This window comes from Oncorhynchus nerka, linkage group LG14 (genome assembly GCF_034236695.1).
Source record: "Oncorhynchus nerka isolate Pitt River linkage group LG14, Oner_Uvic_2.0, whole genome shotgun sequence".
NCBI lineage: Eukaryota > Metazoa > Chordata > Actinopteri > Salmoniformes > Salmonidae > Oncorhynchus > Oncorhynchus nerka.
The window spans coordinates 79,559,791-79,579,165 of NC_088409.1; the positions used below are offsets into that span (position 1 = coordinate 79,559,791).

Consider the following 19,375-nt stretch of genomic DNA (forward strand, 5'->3'; position numbering starts at 1 on the left):
ACTGTAGTCCCATCCGACGATACCCCTGGACAGGGCCAAACAGGCAGGATATAACCCCACCCACTTTGCCAAAGCACAACCCTCACACCACTAGAGGGATATCTCCGACCACCAACTTACTATAGCCCACAAAGATCTTCCCCGTGGCACGAACCCAAGGGGGGGGGCGCCAACCCGGACAGGAAGATCACATAAACCTTGCCTGGTTCACCAACTACTTCTCAGATAGAGTTCAGTGTGTCAAATCGGAGGGCCTGTTGTCCAGACCTCTGGCAGTCTCTATAGGGGTACCACAGGGGTCAATCCTCGGGCTGACTCTTTTCTCTGTATATATCAACGATGTTGCTCTTGATGTGGGTGATTCCCTGATCCACCTCTACGCAGACGACACCATTCTGTATACATCTGACCCTTCTTTGGACACTGTTAACTAACCTCCAAACGAGCTTCAATGCCATACAACACTCCTTCCGTGGCCTCCAACTGCTCTTAAACGCTAGCGAAACTAAATGCATGCTTTTCAACCGTTCGCTACCCGCCCGCCCGTCCAGCAGCAATACTCTGGACGGTTCTGACTTAGAATATGTGGACAACTTACAAATACCTAGGTGTCTGATTAGACTGTAAACTCTGCTTCCAGACTCCCATTTAAACATCTCCAATCCAAAATTAAATCAAGAATCGACTTCCTATTTCGCAACAAAGCATCCTTCACTCACGCTGCCAAACATACCCTCTTAAAACTGGCTATCCTACCGATCTTCGACTTCGGCGATGTCATTTACAAAATATCTTCCAATACTCTACTCAGCAAACTGCATCCAGTTATCACAGTGCCATCCGTTTTGTCACCAAAGCCCAATATACTACCCACCACTGCGACCTTTATGCTCTAGTCGGCTGGCCCTCGCTACATATGGCTCCGGGTCATCTATAAGTCTATGCTAGGTCACTCGTCACTCAGCTCACTGGTCACGGTAACAACATCCACCTGTAGCACGCGCTCCAGCAGGTATATCTCACTGGTCATCCCCAAAGCCAACATCTCCTTTGGCCGCCTTTCCTTCCAGTTCTCTGCTGCCCATGACTGGAAAGAATTGCAAAAATCACTGAAGCTGGAGACTTATTTCCCTTACTAACTTTAAACATCAGCTATCTGAGCAGCTAACCGATCACTGCAGCTGTACATTGCCCATCTGTAAATAACCCACCCAATCTACTTACCTCATCCCCATATTGTTTTTATTTACTTTTCTGCTCTTTTGTACACCAGTATTTCTACTTGCACATCATCCGCTCATCTATCACTCCAGTGTTAATTTGCTAAATTGTAATTACTCCGCTACCATGGCTTATTTATTGCCTTACTCCTCGCCATTTGCGCACTCTCTATATACTTAATTTTTTTTCTATTGTGTTATTGACTGTACGCTTGTTTATTCCATGTAACTTTGTTTGTGTCACACTGCTTTGCTTTATCTTGGCCAGGTTGCAGTTGTAAATGAGAACTTGTTCTCAATCAGCCTACCTGGTTAAATCAAATGAAATTAACTCTACCCACTTAAGTGACACACCCCTCCTAGGGACGGCATGGTAGACCACCAGTAAGCCAGTGACTCAGCCCCTGTAAATAGGGTTTGAGGCAGAGAATCCCAGTGGAGAGAGGGGAACCAGCCAGGCAGAGAGAGCAAGGGCGGTTCGTTGCTCCAGTGGCTTTCCGTTCACCTTCACACCCCTGGGCCAGACTACACTCAATCATAGGACCGACTGAAGAGATGAAAACTCTCTAAAGACTTAAAGGTCGAGACCGAGTCTGCCTCTCTCACATGGATAGGCAGACCATTCCGTAAAAATTTAGCTCTGTAGGAGAAAGCCCTGCCTCCAGCTGTTTGCTTAGAAATTCTAGGGACAGTAAGTAGGTCTGCGTCTTGTGACCGTAGCGTATGTGTAGGTATGTACGGCAGGACCAAATCGGAAAGATGGGTAGGATCAAGCCCATAATGCTTTGTAGGTTAGCAGTAAAACCTTGAAATCAGCCCTAGTCTTAACAGGAAGCCAGTGTAAAGAGGCTAGCACTGGAGTAATATGATCACATTTTTTGGTTCTAGTCAAGATTCTAGCAATGGTGTTTAGCATTATTGAAGTTTATTAGGTAATTCATCTGGGTAGCCGGAAAGTAGAGCATTGCAGTAGTCTAACCTCGAAGTGATAAAAACATGAATACATTTTTCTGCATCATTTTTGGATAGAAAGTTTGATTTTTGCAATGTTACGTAGATGTCCTTGAAAGCTGTCCTTGAAACAGTTTTATTTGAGACTACTGTACAACCATCAAGATTAATTGTCAGATTCAACAGAATATCTCTTTGTTTCTTGGGACCTAGAACTAGCATCTCTGTTTTGTCCGAGTTTAAAAGTAGAAAATTCCCTTCGGGTGTGGCATACAATTTAACACACTGTAACATGTATTGCAGTGGAATCCTACATCTCACGTGCATCGCAATCAAAAATATGTCCAAGTACCCTTTTTCTAGTTATAGGAATGACCTCTCGTCCTGTGAGCTTAGCATGCAAACTCTGCTGAGTGGTGGATGGATGAGCTATACGTTTTGACCTTTCATTCCTACCCTATTTGCCCTCAGGAAGGTAATGCTGCATGAGTTCTTTAAATCTTCAGATAGATGGAGCACATTCATGTTTGACAGGTCGAAGGCCACATGGAGAATTTTTTTTCATCCTTTGGTGGGAATAGGATCCTGTGGCTGTGTTTCCTGTTGTCTCTGAGACTGGTAGATATGGTACTGCAGTCAGCTGTGTGTTTGTGTGTCGCCTTGGCCACCATGGTCATGTGTGGCGGGCGCGTTGGCCCACTGGGGGAGAATTGGCCAATCAGCAGCCTGTCTGTGTATAGTACCACAGGATTATATTGGACCTGCTGTGGTGCTACTCTGTGTGTTTACCAGTCTCCTCCTTTGACAGAATCTGCATTCCAACCTCAGACTCCCACTATGCCATGTTTCAGTAGCATATTTTTCTGCTTCCTCCCATGAGCCTATTATTATGGAAGTACTGTACTTTTGAATGCTGGTAACTAAGCATGAATAACTATTCAGTATAATGAATAAAAACTCAGTAAAAGTATAACTGTAAAAATTAAGTTAAATTGGATGTCTACAGTCTACAAATTGGCATTAAGTTTTTTTTGCGTTTTGTGTAACTTATTTTTTTACTTATTGTGTACATAATGTTTCTACTACAGTCTATGACCGAAAATAACTCTGGACATCAGAAAAAACGATTACTCACCACGGACTGGAAGAAATGTTTTCCTTTAATGAGTCTGACGAGAAGGATATCCTGCTTTCACTTGAACAGGCCCAGATCCACGCCTATTGGCTGTCCTTCTGAGACGCCGGGGGCGAGCGAGTAAACTCCCACTGCCATCTGTTCTTCTTGCTAACGTGCAATCATTAAAAAATCTCATTGATGACCGATTATTAAGATTATCCTACCAACCAAGATTATCCTACGAAGAAATGGACAATATAGAGCTGGCGGGATTTTCAATGCACCGGCAGAACAGAGACACTACCTCTGGAAAGACCAGGGGTGGGGGTGTGTCTTTCTGTCAATAACAGCTGGTACGTGATGTATAATATTAAAGAAGTCTCGAGGTATTGCTCGCCTGAGGTAGAGTACCTTATGTTAAGTTGTCGAGCAAACTATCTACTAAGAGTTCTCGTCTGTATTATTCGTAGCAGTCTATTTACCACTACAGGACTGTTTTGCTAGCACAGACTGGAATGTGTTCTGGGATTTATCCAATGGCATTGAGGAATACACCACTTCAGTCATCAATAAGTGCATCGACGATGTCTTGCCCACAGTGACTGTACGTACATATCCCAACCAGAAGTCATGGACTACAGGCAACGTCCGCATCGAGCTAAAGGCTAGAGCTGCCTCTTTTTCAAGGAGCTTATAAGAAATCCAGCTATGCCCTCAGACGAACCATCAAACAAGCAAAGTGTCAAGACAGGATTAAGATTGAATCCTACTACAAGTGCTTTGACAGGCTGGTCATGGCTCACATCAACAGCATCCTCCCAGACACCCTAGACCCATTCCAAATCGCATACCGCCCCAACAGATCCACAGATGACGCAATCGCACTCCACACCGCCCTTTCTCACCTGGACAGAAAGAACCACTATGTGAGAATGCTGTTCATCGACTACAACTCAGCATTCAACACCATAGTGCCCACGAAGCTCATCACTAAGCTAAGGATTCTGGGACTAAACCCTCTGGATCCTGGACTTCCTGACGGGCCGCCGCTAGGTGGTAAGAGTAGGCAACAATATGTCTGCCACGCTGATCCTTAAAACGGGGGCCCCTCAGGGGTGTGTACTTTGTCACCTCCTGTATTCCATGTTCACCCACGACTGCGTGGCCAAACACGACTCCAACAACATCAAGTTTGCTAATGACACAACAGTGGTAGGCCTGATCAACGACAACGATGAGACTGCCTATAGGGAGGATGTCAGAGAACTGGCAGTGTGGTGTCAGGACAACAACCTCTCCCTCAATGTAAGCAAGACAAAGGAGCTGATCGTGGACTACAGGAACAGGCCCCCATTAACATCGACGGGGCTGTAGGGGAGCAAGTCGAGGGTTTCAAGTTCCTTGGTGTCCACATCACCAACAAACTATCATGGTCCAAACATACCAAGACAGTAGTGTACACGACAAAACCTTTTCCCTCCCAGGAGACTGAAAAGATTTGGCATGGGCCCCCAGATCCTCAAAAGGTTCTACAGCTGCACCATCGAGAGCTTCCTGACCGGTGGCATCACTGTCTGATTTGGCAACTGCACGGCATCTAAGGCGCTACAGAGGGTAGTGCGAACGGCCCAGTACATCACTGGGGCCAAGCTTCCTGCCATCCAGGACCTAATTAATAGGCGGTGTCAGAGGAAAGCCCATAAAATTGTCAGAGACTCCAGTCACCCAATTTATAGACTGATTTCTCTGCTTATAGACTGATTTCTCCCCAACCGCTTCTACCCCCAAGCCATTAGACTGCTGAACAATTCATAAAAATTGCCACCGGACAATTTACATTGACCCCCCACCTTTGTATACTGCTGCTACTCGCTGTTTGTTTGTTACCTATGCATAGTCACTTCGCCCCCACCTACAAATTACCTCAACTAGCCTGTACCCCTGCACACTGATTCGGTACTGGTGCCCCGCTGTATATAGCCTCGCTATTGTTATTTTTATTATTACTTTGTTATTTTAGCCTACTTGGTAAATATATATTTTTTTTAACTGCACTGTTGGTTAAGGGCTTTTAAGTAAGCATTTCACGGTTAAGTCTACACTTGCTGTATTCAGCACATGTGGCAAATAAAGTTTGATTTGATGTCCATTTATGCAGCTCCAACAGCCGAGGCCCTAGTGCTACAGCACCAAAGGGTCTCTGCAGAGATGGACTGACATCCAGGCCAACATTGAATATAATTGTGTCCCACATGGCAGAACAGACACACAGTCCCACACAAAGCCCTGGCCTACATTGTGAACCATTTTTGTTCTCTTTCAAATGAACAGGATGACTTTAAAGGGATACCTAGGGATTTAGGCAACGAGGCCCTTTATCTACTTCCCAGAGTCTGATGATCTCGTGGATACCATTTTTATGTCTCTGTTTAGGGTTTGAAGGAAGTTGCTAACTAGCGCTAGTGCAGTTGCTAACTAGCGCTAGTGCAGTTGCTAACTAGCGCTAGTGCAGTTGCTAACTAGCGCTAGTGCAGTTGCTAACTAGCGCTAGTGCAGTTGCTAACTAGCGCTAGTGCAGTTGCTAACTAGCGCTAGTGCAGTTGCTAACTAGCGCTAGTGCAGTTGCTAACTGGAAGTCTGAGTATCTGCTAGCAGATACCATGGACTTCTTCACTGTGCTAATTAGCCTTGGCTTGTGAAACTACCTCTAACTTCCTTCATACTGGACACAGAGCCATGAAAATGCTATCCACAAGTTAATCTGACTGGGGAAGTAGGTAAATAGCCTTATTGCCAAAATCCCAAAGTATCCATTTAACTATGGATGCTGTGCTGCCTTGTATTGAGACGCCTATAGTCATCTCATATTGGCAGATCACCTGTTAAGTGTGCCAGCACTGCCTGGTCAGATGACATCATAAATGCATCTTTAATAGCAAATGTTACCAATCAGTGTTGCTAATCAAAAAATAGATCAGTTACATGATGTGATGTTTAAACATGACAGGCAGCGTCACTGAACCATGAACATGAGAAACCCAAGCTCTTAATGTGACATGGACTCCCTTCATAATGCTCAGATTCAGAACAGAACAGAAGTGGTTGCTGTCGTCATCTCCCCTACGAGCTGGATAATGAACAGGCCAGTGTTCCTGGGCCTCACTCTTTGTTAACTTGGTCTTTGTGTTAGTGGTTTGTAGAAAGGGCGGCCACGTCACTGGCACTGCAAGCTGATCTGCCCTCAGTAATAATTGAGTTTTTCCATTTAGCCAGTCTTTACCTGGAGCAGAATGGGTCTAGAAATAGGAACAAGCATAATTCTGTAGACTTGGTCTGTTAAATAAAATAGAGACACGTGAAACTGAAATCCTGTTCAAATAATTTGCTATCATCACTGTTTTATGTCGCAACTAAACTAGAAAACCAGATGGGCAACATTCTAATATTGCAGGGAACATTCATGCAACATGCAGGGAGCATTCTCTTTGCTATCTTTTTCCTGTCTTCCTCTCAAGTCTTCCATTACTTCTTTAGTTCCCTGACAGAATAAAAGGTCAAAAGCTTCAACACCTCTGCAGAAAACACATTTACAGGCTGTCAGAGCTGTAGAAGTTACTGAGTAAACAAGCATTAGGAGGATGTCTCTATATTCCTGTGGGACAGGGCCAAGAGGGCCTTGGAACACAAACCACGATGTGCAGTGATGGTGTTGGTGGGCCCAGGAGCGTTCTGTGATACAGGTGCGTATCCAGCACTCATCCTCAGACTTCTGTGTGATGATTCTCTTCTATGAGACGACTAAACCAGCAGCCGCTAGGCTAGCTGAATGAGGGGTTGATGGTGATAGTCTGTCATGATCGTTAGTAGAGCTTTAGAGCGACTAGAAATCACAGTCCTAGGTTTTCTAATGTCTGATCATTTTAATGATGGAAATTTATTTTGATGGTAATTTGATTACGTTAAATGGAATTTGACTAATTTAAGCACTATGTTCATATAAGACATTCAGGTAAGCAATTATATTAATACCCTTTGGTGGAGGTCACGATCAATTGTCTTTGAAAACAAATTAACTGGTAACCTTTGTACTAATAGTGCCTTGTCTACCTGTCTCTATAGTTCAATAATCATATGTAAGCATCTTTCAGTCAGCCTGCACTCACGTCCAGTAGTGCTGACATTCAAACAATTTCTCTTAATATTGGGCGAGGAGGGGAATAGCCTAATCTTCCTGAATCCAGTCTCTCCAAAGGGAAATGTTTTCTGTCTGTCAGTTTGAATCCCTCTCCGGCTGTCTGTCTGTCTGTCTCTACTCAGATTCTCTTTGAGTTCGCTAAGTTCAAAACGGCAGGAGGGGACTGTTTACCCACTACAATTGCCGGTTATATTGAGGGGAATTATTCCATGTAGACATTAGAGGTTGATTTAGATAGGATTTTCCAATACCGATTTATTGGAGGACCAAAAAAGCAGATATTTTAAATGTATTTATTTATTTGTAATAATGACAATTACAACAATACTGAATGAACACTTATTTTAACTTAATATAATACATCATGATTGACCATCATCTTGAACATCTTCATTGTTCTAATAATTGTGCCAACAGTTGTTGCCTTCTCACCAAGCTGCTTGTCTATTGTCTTGTAGCCCATCCCAGCCTTGTGCAGGTCTACAATTTAACCCTGATGTCCTTACACAGCTCTCTGGTCTTGGCCATTGTGGAGAGGTTGGAGTCTGTTTGATTGAGTGTGTGGACAGGTGTCTTTCATACAGGTAACGAGTTCAAACAGGTGCAGTTAATACAGGTAATGAGTGGAGAACAGGAGGGATTCTTAAAGAAAAACTAACAGGTCTGTGAGAGCCGGAATTCTTACTGGTTGGTAGGTGATCAAATACTTATGTCATGCAATAAAATGCAAATCAATTACTTAAAAATCATACAATGTGATTTTCTGGATTTTTGTTTTAGATTCCGTCTCTCACAGTTGAAGTGTACCTATGATAAAAATTACAGACCTCTACATGCTTTGTAGGTAGGAAAAACCTGCAAAATCGGCAGTGTATCAAATACTTGTTCTCCCCACTATACCTTTGACTATTGGATGTTCTTATAGGCACTTTAGTATTTCCAGTGAAACAGTATAGCTTCTGTCTCTCTCCTCGCCCCTACCTGGGCTTGAACAAGGAACACATCGACAACAGCCATCCTCGAAGCATCGTTACCCATCGCTCCACAAAGCCGCGGCCTTGCAGAGCAATGTGAACAACTACTTCAAGGTCTCAGAGCGAGTGACGTCACTGATTTGATACGCAATTAGCTCGCACCCCGCTAACTAGCTAGCCATTTCACATTGGTTACACCAGCCTAATCTCGGGAGTTGATAGGCTTGAACTCATAAACAGCTCAATGCTTGAAGCAGAGCGAAGAGCTGCTGGCAAATGCATTAAAGTGTTGTTTGAATGAATGCTTACGAGCCTGCTGCTGCCTACCACCGCTCAGTCAGACTGCTCTATCAAATATCATATCATAGACTTAATTATAACATAATAACACACAGAAATACGAGCCTTAGGTCATTAACATGGTCAAATCCGGAAACTATCATTTTGAAAACAAAACGTTTATTCTTTCAGTGAAATACGGAACCGTTCCATATTTTATCTAACGGGTGGCATCCCTAAGTCTAAATATTGCTGTTACATTTCACAACCTTCAATGTCATAATTTTGTACAATTCTGGCAAATGAATTAGTCTTTGTTAGGAATAAATGGTCTTCACACAGTTCGCAACGAGCCAGGCGGCCCAAACTGCTGCATATATGATTGCACGGAACGCAAGAGAAGTGACACAATTTCCCTAGTTAAAAGAAATTCATGTTATCTGACAATATTAACGAAATATGCAGGTTTAAAAATATATACTTGTCTACTGTTTTTAAAGAAAGGCATTGACATTTATGGTTAGGTACACACACATTGGTGCAACGACAGTGCTTTTTTCGCGAATGCGCTTGTTAAATCATCACCCGTTTGGTGAAGTAGGCTGTGATTCGATGAGAAATTAACACCGCATCGATTATATGCAATGCAGGACATGCTAGATTAGCTAGTAATATCATCAACCATGTGTAGTTAACATGTTAAGATTGATTGATAGTTTTTTATAAGAGGTTTCATGCTAGCCAGCAACTTACCTTGGCTTCTCGCTGCACACGCGTAACAGGTAGTCAGCCTGCCATGCAGGCTCCTCATGGAGTGCAATGTAAGGCAGGTGGTTTAATATTTCATTTTGTTTACCATAATCACATAGCTTTCGTTGGTTGGTGGAAGTGTAGGCTACCTTCTATCACGTGTTATGTCCAAAAGGCTAACCAGAGAAAATACACTTTCAGCAGTAGTGTGTGATTTATCAGAGGCTGTATTCTCTCCCCTGTGCTAGTGTTCAGTGAGTCCAGCCAGTCCGGGAGGTTACCAAGGTCTCCAATGTTTTCCTGAACTTTTCAACTCTTCAGATATGAGTGTCCAATGACAACACGCTGTTTCAGATCAAAAGCTGACCAAGAAGAACAGGTAATACCAAAATATCTAGGGTATCATATTAGTTGTAGCTATGAGGTCAGCAGTTCCACAGAGCTGAAGAGGCCATTCTGTTCTGTAATAAGTGAAGCCACGGCCAGTTGGTGCTCCTGACAGTTCTGTCATAACTGGAGAGAGGGCCGAGGACCAGAGGGCTGGAACCCTCTAACCCTGATCTTCTCAGGACAATGTTGTTGGTCTGATAGGTGGGCCTTAGCTGGGTGGGGAAACACACTAATGATTTTGAGGGAGTTGTGAAGGGATTAGGGCTGTGATGAGCTGTTTGGACATTCAGTGACAACCCCTCCAGCTGCTGGTCTGGCCCAGGACAACAAGGAGACGGGCAGACCACTGCCTGAGGAACGGGTGGGTGATGGTGGGAAGGACTCTCTCGCTATCCCGGCCTGTGTACACCTGCTTCAGTCCCTAGTTGCATTCTTGAAAAAAACAACATGTATTGAATATTTAAATCATACAATATACTTGCAGTGAAGCCGTTCAACAACTACATCACATTAGTCAACTAATGGACTCCCATCCAGAGCGACACACAGAAGCAAACAGGGTCAACGCCCTGCTCAAGGGCACGTCGACAGATCTCCCACAAGGTCAAAAATGGGGACCCGATCCAGCGATCCATCAGCCACCAGCCCAAGCTCCCAACCGCAAGGCCACCAGCCCTCCAAGATCCCTCCCACAGTTCCCCAAGAGCTGCCCCTCAACCATCAGAGACCCCTCCCACAATAAAATAATCCATTCCCCACCTCTAAGACCTCCCCCCCCCCCAATAACCAAGAAAGTGAACAAAAGAAAAGGAAAACAGAAAACAACAATGCAAACAACAAAAGTCATAACAGCAAGGCGAACTGAATGTTTGAGTGCATGTATAGCACTATTTGTTTGTGTGTGTGTGTATATGGATGTGTACAAACACCTGCACGGCATCATCCACAGGCAAACCCTAGTTGCATTCTTCATAGTTTGGCATATTCCCAGATAGTTAATTGATGATACACTTTGGACTGTAGTGTTAAGTGGTGAATTGTGTTTTAATACAGGACTGGACAGATGCACAGTTTCGATGTTGTTGGTTCTGTTTTTTTGTGCTCCGTTTTATTTACTTGACAAATAAGGAACAATCAATGTGCACTTTATAATCAAAATACAGCTGTAGATAGAAGTCAAAGATCAAACATCACACATACAACTGATGTCTCTCCTGAGTTCTGCAAAATAGGAAAAGTCCTAAGTTATTTTTAAGCCTGAAGTCCAGCTCTAGTGATGTAACTGCACATGTCATTACCTTCTACTCATCAGACCAAGCCCATGCATGCACAGCTATTTATAACTTGCAAGAGATACAATAGTTCCAGTGTTTTCTAAGGGCTCAGCAGTAAATGTCCACACCCCAAGTTGATTTACAGAGGTATGTCTGACTAGTCTCTTATCTCTTTTACTCCCCTGCAGGGTTCTGTGTCTAATCTCTTTTAGCCCAGAGGTGCCTTCTCACAGACACCCTGCAATAATTCACACATCTCTCAGACCGTTTCTTTATAAGAGGCTGAGACTAGAAAAGACTGGAACAATTAAACCTTATAATGAATATATATATATATATATATATATATATATATATATATATATATATATATATATATTATAAATGTATAGGGTCCTAGACTACAGATTAATTTATATGTATATAATATAGATTAACTATATATAATTAATATTGCACCAAATGTTTGTATTATAATTGATAATGCTTGTTGTATTAATAGAAGGGGAAGGGCTATAAAACCCCTCCACATTTATAGGGTCCTAGACTACAGATTAATCTAGGTTAAATAGTTCATCTGTAGTCTAGGACCCTATAAATGTGGAGGGGGAGGGGTCTTATAGCCCATCCCCTTCTATTAATACAACATAAGCATTATCAATTATAATACATCAAACATTTGGTGCAGCCCCTATCATGACCCCAATTTGACCCCGTCAATGTACAGAAGCTAACTAAAGCATTATCCTATGAGATTGAGGAGTGTGTGAATACTAGGCGGAATTGGTTCTCTAGGCTAAAACGCTCTCAACACATTTCCATAGATATTGCCAAATGTGCCTTCTGGCATGTGGTAGTGTGTTTGCATGATGTGTGTGTATATGATGAGTAATGGGTAGGTTCTTCCTCACGCCTCTTATCTTGCTTCCACAGAATTGCCATGTGAAATAAGTGTAATTCTATGTGTTCAATAAGTGCATTCAAGAAATCTCATGCAAATTATTCAATTTGGGATTTTTCTTAATTGAAGGATTGGATACCATTTAGCATGAGGACTGTTGATGTGTAGAAGTAGTATTTCTGTGGATTGACTGGGCTAATGTAGTTTGAAGCTAAACAGGGTTGGTCCTGGTCAGTTCCTGGATGGGAGACCAGATGCTGCTTGAAGTGGTGTTGGAGGGCCAGTCGGAGGCACTCTTTCCTCTGGTCTAAACAATATCCCAATGCCCCAGGGCAGTGATTGGGGACACTGCCCTGTGTAGGGTGCCGTCTTTCAGATGGGACGTTAAACGGGTGTCCTTCCTCTGAGGTCATTAAAGATCCCATGGCACTTATCGTAAGAGTAGGGGTGTTAATCACGGTGTCCTGGCTAAATTCCCAATCTGGCCCTCAAACCATCACGGTCACCTAATAATCCCCAGTTTACAATTGGCTCATTCATCCCCCTCCTCTCCCCTGTAACTATTCCCCAGGTCGTTGTTGCAAATTAGAATGTGTTCTCAGTCAACTTACCTGGTAAAATAACGGATAAATAAAAAAATAATTGTCGTGCCTTACTGTAACATCATTAATTCTGCAGACACAATCCTATAGCCAGTCCAACAAATTGCCTTCATTCCTTTAATATTGTACAAGATTACATGATATACTGTAGCACAATAAATTACACAAGAACAGAACATTTACATAATTAATTTCGGCAATTGCAGCAGTCAATTGTGTAGCAACTAATGAAACATGGTTCTTAACCTCTGTAAGACGATGTTCCAAACACTCATCTAGAATGTCTCTACATCTCCTTTCTGAGTTCAAATTCTTGCTCTGCTCTAGATGTCCACGTGGATTCCCTTTCAGTGGACTTCACGTGCCTGCATGCTTGATTTGATAGACCCAGCCCTCAAGGGTTGGTGTGGAATTAGCTCATTCCTCTACTGAGCTGCAGTCAGGAGCTACTGTAGATGGGACAGCAGTAGGGCAGGGGAATTCTGGAGCCTAATAATATTATCCTCATCATGGTGTTAGTGAATCATTCATTTATTATGTGCTCCAGCTGTCTGTCCTCCTATTACCTTGCTGGCGCACTTGGATCCGACGTTCACCTTTTCTGTGTCAAACAGGGAGTTAAACCTGACAATGAGTTTACAGTATATGTGGACGTTCTAGTCTAGCATCATTACATTCATTATAATTTGCCTGCCTGTGATTTTTTATATTTTTTATGACCGTCTCGTGGGAGCGCTCTCTAGCTTGCTGACCTGCAGTGAAGGTGGACTGTTCCGTGCTCCATGCTAGGTGTGTGTGTGATATCTTCCGTGCAGCCGAATGCTGGTTGGTCTATCTATAGTCATAATGACACTATAAAAGCCTGGACTCCTAGCAGGCATGGGTAGAGGCAGATGCTATAATGACTTTGGTACTGGGAGGTAACGAGAGGAATTGGCCCCATAAGAGAAAAGCCAATACAATCATAAAACACTACACTGCTGGCTGTTTAGATGGAGCCACTGGAGAATAGTGGAGAATACTCTGCTAGCCTTGGAGCTAGCAAGTAGGAAGGAAATTGGATTACGTGCAAGCACCTTTTGTGGAGTAGTCCCATTTAGGCACAGCACAGCAAGATGGCCTTAAACATATACAAATATATTGCGTCAACTAAACTCGTTATACCTAAACTGGTCAGTAGAAAGCTACTGTGATGTAACGAGTAGAGCTCTTTTCTAAACATCTTGAAATATTAATTTAAAGATGCGCTATGCATACATCACTCTGCATTTCCTGGTTGCTAAAATTCTAATAGTTAATTTGACTAAACATGCAAGTGTAGTGTAGAGAATCATTGTACCATCTAAACCTCTGTGAAATACCTTTTCAAAAACCAAAAATATTGTATTTTCAGATGTTTGAAGCTGGTGTTCAACCTTCCCAAGTTCTCTCACGTCACCCCGCTCCTCCGCTCTCTCCACTGGCTTCCAGTTGAAGCTCGCATCCGCTACAAGACCATGGTGCTTGCCTACGGAGCTGTGAGGGGAACGGCACCTCAGTACCTCCAGGCTCTGATCAGGCCCTACACCCAAACAAGGGCACTGCGTTCATCCACCTCTGGCCTGCTCGCCTCCCTACCACTGAGGAAGTACAGTTCCCGCTCAGCCAGGTCAAAACTGTTCGCTGCTCTGGCCCCCCAATGGTGGAACAAACTCCCTCACGACGCCAGGACAGCGGAGTCAATCACCACCTTCCGGAGACACCTGAAACCCCACCTCTTTAAGGAATATCTAGGATAGGATAAAGTAATCCTTCTCACCCCCCTTAAAAGATTTTAGATGCACTATTGTGAAGTGGCTGCTCCACTGGATGTCATAAGGTGAATGCACCAATTTGTAAGTCGCTCTGGATAAGAGCGTCTGCTAAATGACTTAAATGTCATGTAAAATGTAATGTAAATGTGTTCAAAACCTAAAGTAAAAGATGCAAAAACGAAACTTAAGAACAGGAAGCATAGAAATAGCACATACAGAACATATCTACTGCTTTCAATGAGAATGACACAACACACATTTCTATGTGAATTTGGTCAGGTTGCCCCAACGAATTTACATATTGCAGCTTTAAAGAATTTAGAATATGGCGTTTGTTCGGGCTGTACATGCAAATATGTTATTTAAGTGATGACATGTCTGCATTCTACTCCTCATATTTGGTCCTGAGAGACAGTGGAGGATCCTCTCAGATTTTTAGCAGTAATACGAGGGTTTACGGTTCCACAGAAGAGAATTATCCCCTGATCCTTTTCATCCCTCTATTTTTAGCCTCTGTTGGTCAATGAGGCTTAGGCTATGATGTATTCCATCCTTATTCAGGTGCCTGCCTGCCTGCCTAGTGCCCTTCAGACAAGCAGTACAGCAATTTTCATGACATTTCAAAAAATATATATACATTTTTCCCGGTAGAGGAAAGTAATTTCCTCACCCCGCTCCCACTAGCAGAGTACAAGGCCGAATGAGTCGGCTCTATTGGGCTGAAAACCTCCCATTCAATACAATCGAAAACCTTTTATTTCCTCTCAGACCCATTAAATACTGTACTTTTACAAAAAATATATATTATATATAATATATAATATTCCTGACCTCTCTTGACTGGTAGATAAAATTTACCATTTAACCTCACTTGGACACGTTTTGTGATAAATATAACAAAAAGGTTGCATCCCTCATTTTTGAATGGAAGTTCAACATACTGTATGATTCAACAGACTACTAGATATATTACACTCAGTACATTTTGAGTTGGTTCCTTGTTTCGACTGTAGTCAGAAAGCAGTTTTTAATGCTATGGTGTCGGCTTTGGCCTGAAGGCATATGTTCCTCCCTAAATAAAGCAAGCCTTGCAGAATGCAAATGTGATATCAGGCAGGCAGGCCGTATCATGCCAGACATCTCTGATTTGATCAGCTCCTAAACAGCAGCAGAGAAGAACAGTGAGACCGGATTAATGTTCAGTCATACTGTACACGTTGCACATACTAAACAATGATGCTGGTTTGGCTGAATATTAATTGAAGGAATACATGTGACAGCCAGCCTAATAATGTTCCAAACACGTTTGATATTATATGTTCATTTGAAGCTTGAATTGCACATTATTTACATACACATTTATTGCACATTGTATGCAATCTTTGCCACTCACAACTGGCCTGGCAACTTGATTAGCTCCCAAACAACCAGGTTAAAATTATCCCCAACGTTTTGTCTCCTTTGTTGTCCAAACACTACCTACTAATTGACCATCCAGTCCCTCTCCCAGGGGTGTCACCTCTGTAATCCATTTTTCCATTAGCACGTGAACAATGTCCCCTTGCATGACCTCAAGGTGTCCCTCTCCCAGGTGTTTCTGGGTAGTCATTAAAAGCCAGGGGGACAGGGCCAGAGCAGTTGGATCAGTCAGCAGGGCCCAGTCAGACCCTAGCCTGCACCACAGGGACCACCTCCCTACCACAGGGTTAACCCTATGGTTACCTTGATGTCTGGCTTTCTCACGTTGCAATCAATACGAGATTTGGAAGTGTAGCCATGTGAAACTAACCCTATGTTAACCGTTCTGGAGTCCGTATTACTATGATTTCTAAATAAGAGTGATTTTCTTAGTACGGTCATAGGTTTTTATAATTACTTATCCGGAAGAGATTGGTGGCTAAAAAGAATCGCCACCTACAAATCCCACATGCTTCCTTCCCTCATACTACTATATTCTCAATCCCTGCTCCAAATCACCAAATCTGCCCCATCCTGTTATGTAATAATCCTCATACCATCCCAAACATGTGCTTTAGTGTCCCCCTAGTTAAACTGCTGTTTGGCCTGGGCTGAACTTAACACATGTAGGCTCTCCTCTCAAGTGCCCAGGGAGATGGGCAGAAGGTATACAAGGCTGGTATCTGTCACCACCCAGCCATTAGACCTGGCCCTGTCTTACATCCTGTGCTACTGCCAGCCGATGCCCTCCATGGAACAGTCATCCAAGGTGAACGTCCAGACAGCTTTGTTTGTGCTCTCATATCACCTTGATATCCCCTATCACAGCAAGGCTAAGTACAGGGTCAACTGGGTCTTATTCTGGATGGTGCAATGTAAGAACATTATTACAGATAGAAATATTATGTATAGAGCTGGAACAAGTGTTTTATTTTGTATTTGTATAATTTTTTTGCAAATCAAACAGTCATGTCAGTTATATTTCTACATCTTTATCTGAGCGTTCTCCAGTCCTCCAGACTCTGAGTAAGCCTGATTGTGCTAATTTGTGGGCTGGTGTACAAATACAGTTTGAAGAGCAGCCAGTCTTGCTGTCTGTTTGAAAAGCTCACATTTTGTGCATTGTCTTCCAAAGTGTGTGCATGTCCGCATGCTAACATTATATCTTGTTTCTCTCTTTTATTAGAGCTCTTATTACAGCTTGTGGTGTCATTTGAAGGCTGACCAATAGTTGGTTTATGGCCTTATTGGCTATTTAAGTTAATGTGAGTAATTACTTGATAGGGATGACAGTGGATTGGGGGGATGTGAGTTTGAGCCCCCCTGCTTTTTTACTGAGACCATGTTGCCCTATGACCGTTCAGATCAAATTTTATTTGTCACATACACTGCATACTGCCTCTGCCTTCGCTGATACCAGACATGTGGTTCTCTCTTTTCAATCAGTTGCAAAGCGGCATGAATGTTGTCTTGTCTTTGGTCATGCAGGCTTCGTGAATGTGTACACAAAGTGGGAGTGTGAAATTATTTATGAACAGAATTGACAGTACATTCACTATAAAACATGAGCATTATTGTATTGACTTGTTCTCCAGACCATTCCTCATTTGTTTGTGGTTTACCACGTTAATCTGATGCAGCTAGCGAATGGTGTTTTAAATGTTTGACATGACTCCAGGTTTGAGCCATCAGTCTGTGTGCCGGCCCTGTCTGCACCGTCATCAGTGTCTCTACATCCAGATTATAGTCTTTGGCTTTCTCACCTTGGCTGGATTAGGGCAGATTGCCCAATGATGACTGCCGGATATCTAGGAGACTGTTGTTGCTGGCATTTCTGTCCGTGTTGATGTATGGGGGTAATGTTAAGTGGTGTGCCAGTCTGGGGTGGGGAAAGTACTTTCTCATCAGCCCTTTGCTCACTTGCGATCAAAGAAAGAAATACAGTGAATGTACCAATATTATTCCAATGTTTCCTCACCTGTTTCAACACAACACTGGCCAAAGTGCTTTATGTTAATCTGATGATATTTGACTAATGGTACTCTGGTAAAGGTAATAATCCTTCCTTTGTGTTTTGATTCCCAGTGGGAGTTCCTGTGGTCTCTCATCCTCTTCTTCACCTTCTCTCTGCTCCTGGTCTGGTTCTACTTCTGGTGGGAGGCACACAACGACTACAATGAGTTCAACTGGTGAGTCCTGCTGTACCGTGTGTATGCTAGGTATACAACTCATAGATTAATGTCTCTCAGTATATCGGCGTCATCCGTCAGTGGTCTGTTCACTAAATGCTCCTATGACCGTCCCCTACATTGATTCTCTGGCAATTACTTAGATTAATGTTTTACTTTTAAAATATGCCATTTTGTCTCCATATGTTTTTGCCTGAACTGAAAATGCTAAATCTAGAGTGTTGTTTTTTTTAGTTGGCCAAAATTATTTTGGGAAAATCCTCTTCCCTAATAGGGGTGCGGATGTATAGGCCTTAGGGCATCTATCACCGCAGATTATAGTTAGCATGATTACATAAAGCAGGAATACCCTTTGACCCCAAATCACCTCTCAGATTATTCCATTCATGTCTTCCCCACAGTTACCATAAAACCAATTATACTTGGGGACAATTCAGGTGTTGGTTTTGCCATGAGACAAGAGACATTGCGAATTCAATTGAAGAATATACTACCGCTGAAATTATGAATTGGGTTTATTTAGTTGAGCTTTTGACCAAGCTCTTGATCAAGTCCTCAAGAGCATTGAATGTGCACGCTATGCCCCAGAGTCCACTATGATATGAGAAACTCCTACATGGCAGTATGTGCCTCTAAGCTTAAGTCCAGCCATATCCGTGTGTACTGTAGTTTCATAGTGTTCAGTGGCATTTCATTCACGCTGGGTTGTCAGACCACAGACACACGGTCAGGTCAGCTTGTGTCTGACAATCATTCTGTCACCCAGAAAACAGAGACTAAAGGCTAAGTTCTCGGACAGAACAACAGCGTTTGCTGGCCGAGAGCACTTTGCACCTCTGAGCGTAATTTGCAAACCGAGTGCGTACCGATTTTACATGTAGAATTGCGTGAAAAATGTTGGCAGTCAGACGTTTGGTGCAATGTGTGCGTGCCTTGAGAGAGAGAGCAAAGCTTTGTTTCTTCTTGTAACGGTGCAATTTGCTTTGTCCCCCCAAGGTCATTCCCCTCACTCTCTCTGTTCGCCACCGCCTTTCTCTTCCTCTCATTAGTGCAAAATGTCACCTCTGCTTCCCCCATCGTCCTTTGCTCCGAATTTCTCTCCCTGCCCCCTCATTCCACTTTCTCCTTTCATTCTCTTCTCTCTTCTCCTCTCTCCTTAATTGTATCATCATTCTCTCTACACACTCTCTAAAGGCGTCAGCATGCTTCAGTTCGGCTGGTGCCTAGCTGAACTCGGCTAAATCAAATGAAATCTTATTGGTCTCATGCGCCGAATACAGCC

At 43.0% G+C, this 19,375-nt stretch overlaps 1 protein-coding gene across 4 annotated transcripts in view; it reads left to right on the plus strand.

The window, feature by feature from the left end:
- Nucleotides 1-19,375, plus strand: part of LOC115141946 (glycerophosphodiester phosphodiesterase domain-containing protein 5-like) — a 124,290-nt gene that overhangs the window by 61,725 nt on the left and 43,190 nt on the right. For all 4 annotated transcript variants that reach the window (XR_010458542.1, XM_029681372.2, XM_065000472.1 and 1 more), the window contains one exon: nucleotides 17,990-18,093. Coding sequence is in view for 3 of the 4 variants with exons in the window: in XM_029681372.2 (XP_029537232.1) it covers nucleotides 17,990-18,093 (104 nt within the window). In the remaining variant the exon portion in view is untranslated. The remainder of the gene's footprint in view (nucleotides 1-17,989; nucleotides 18,094-19,375) is intronic.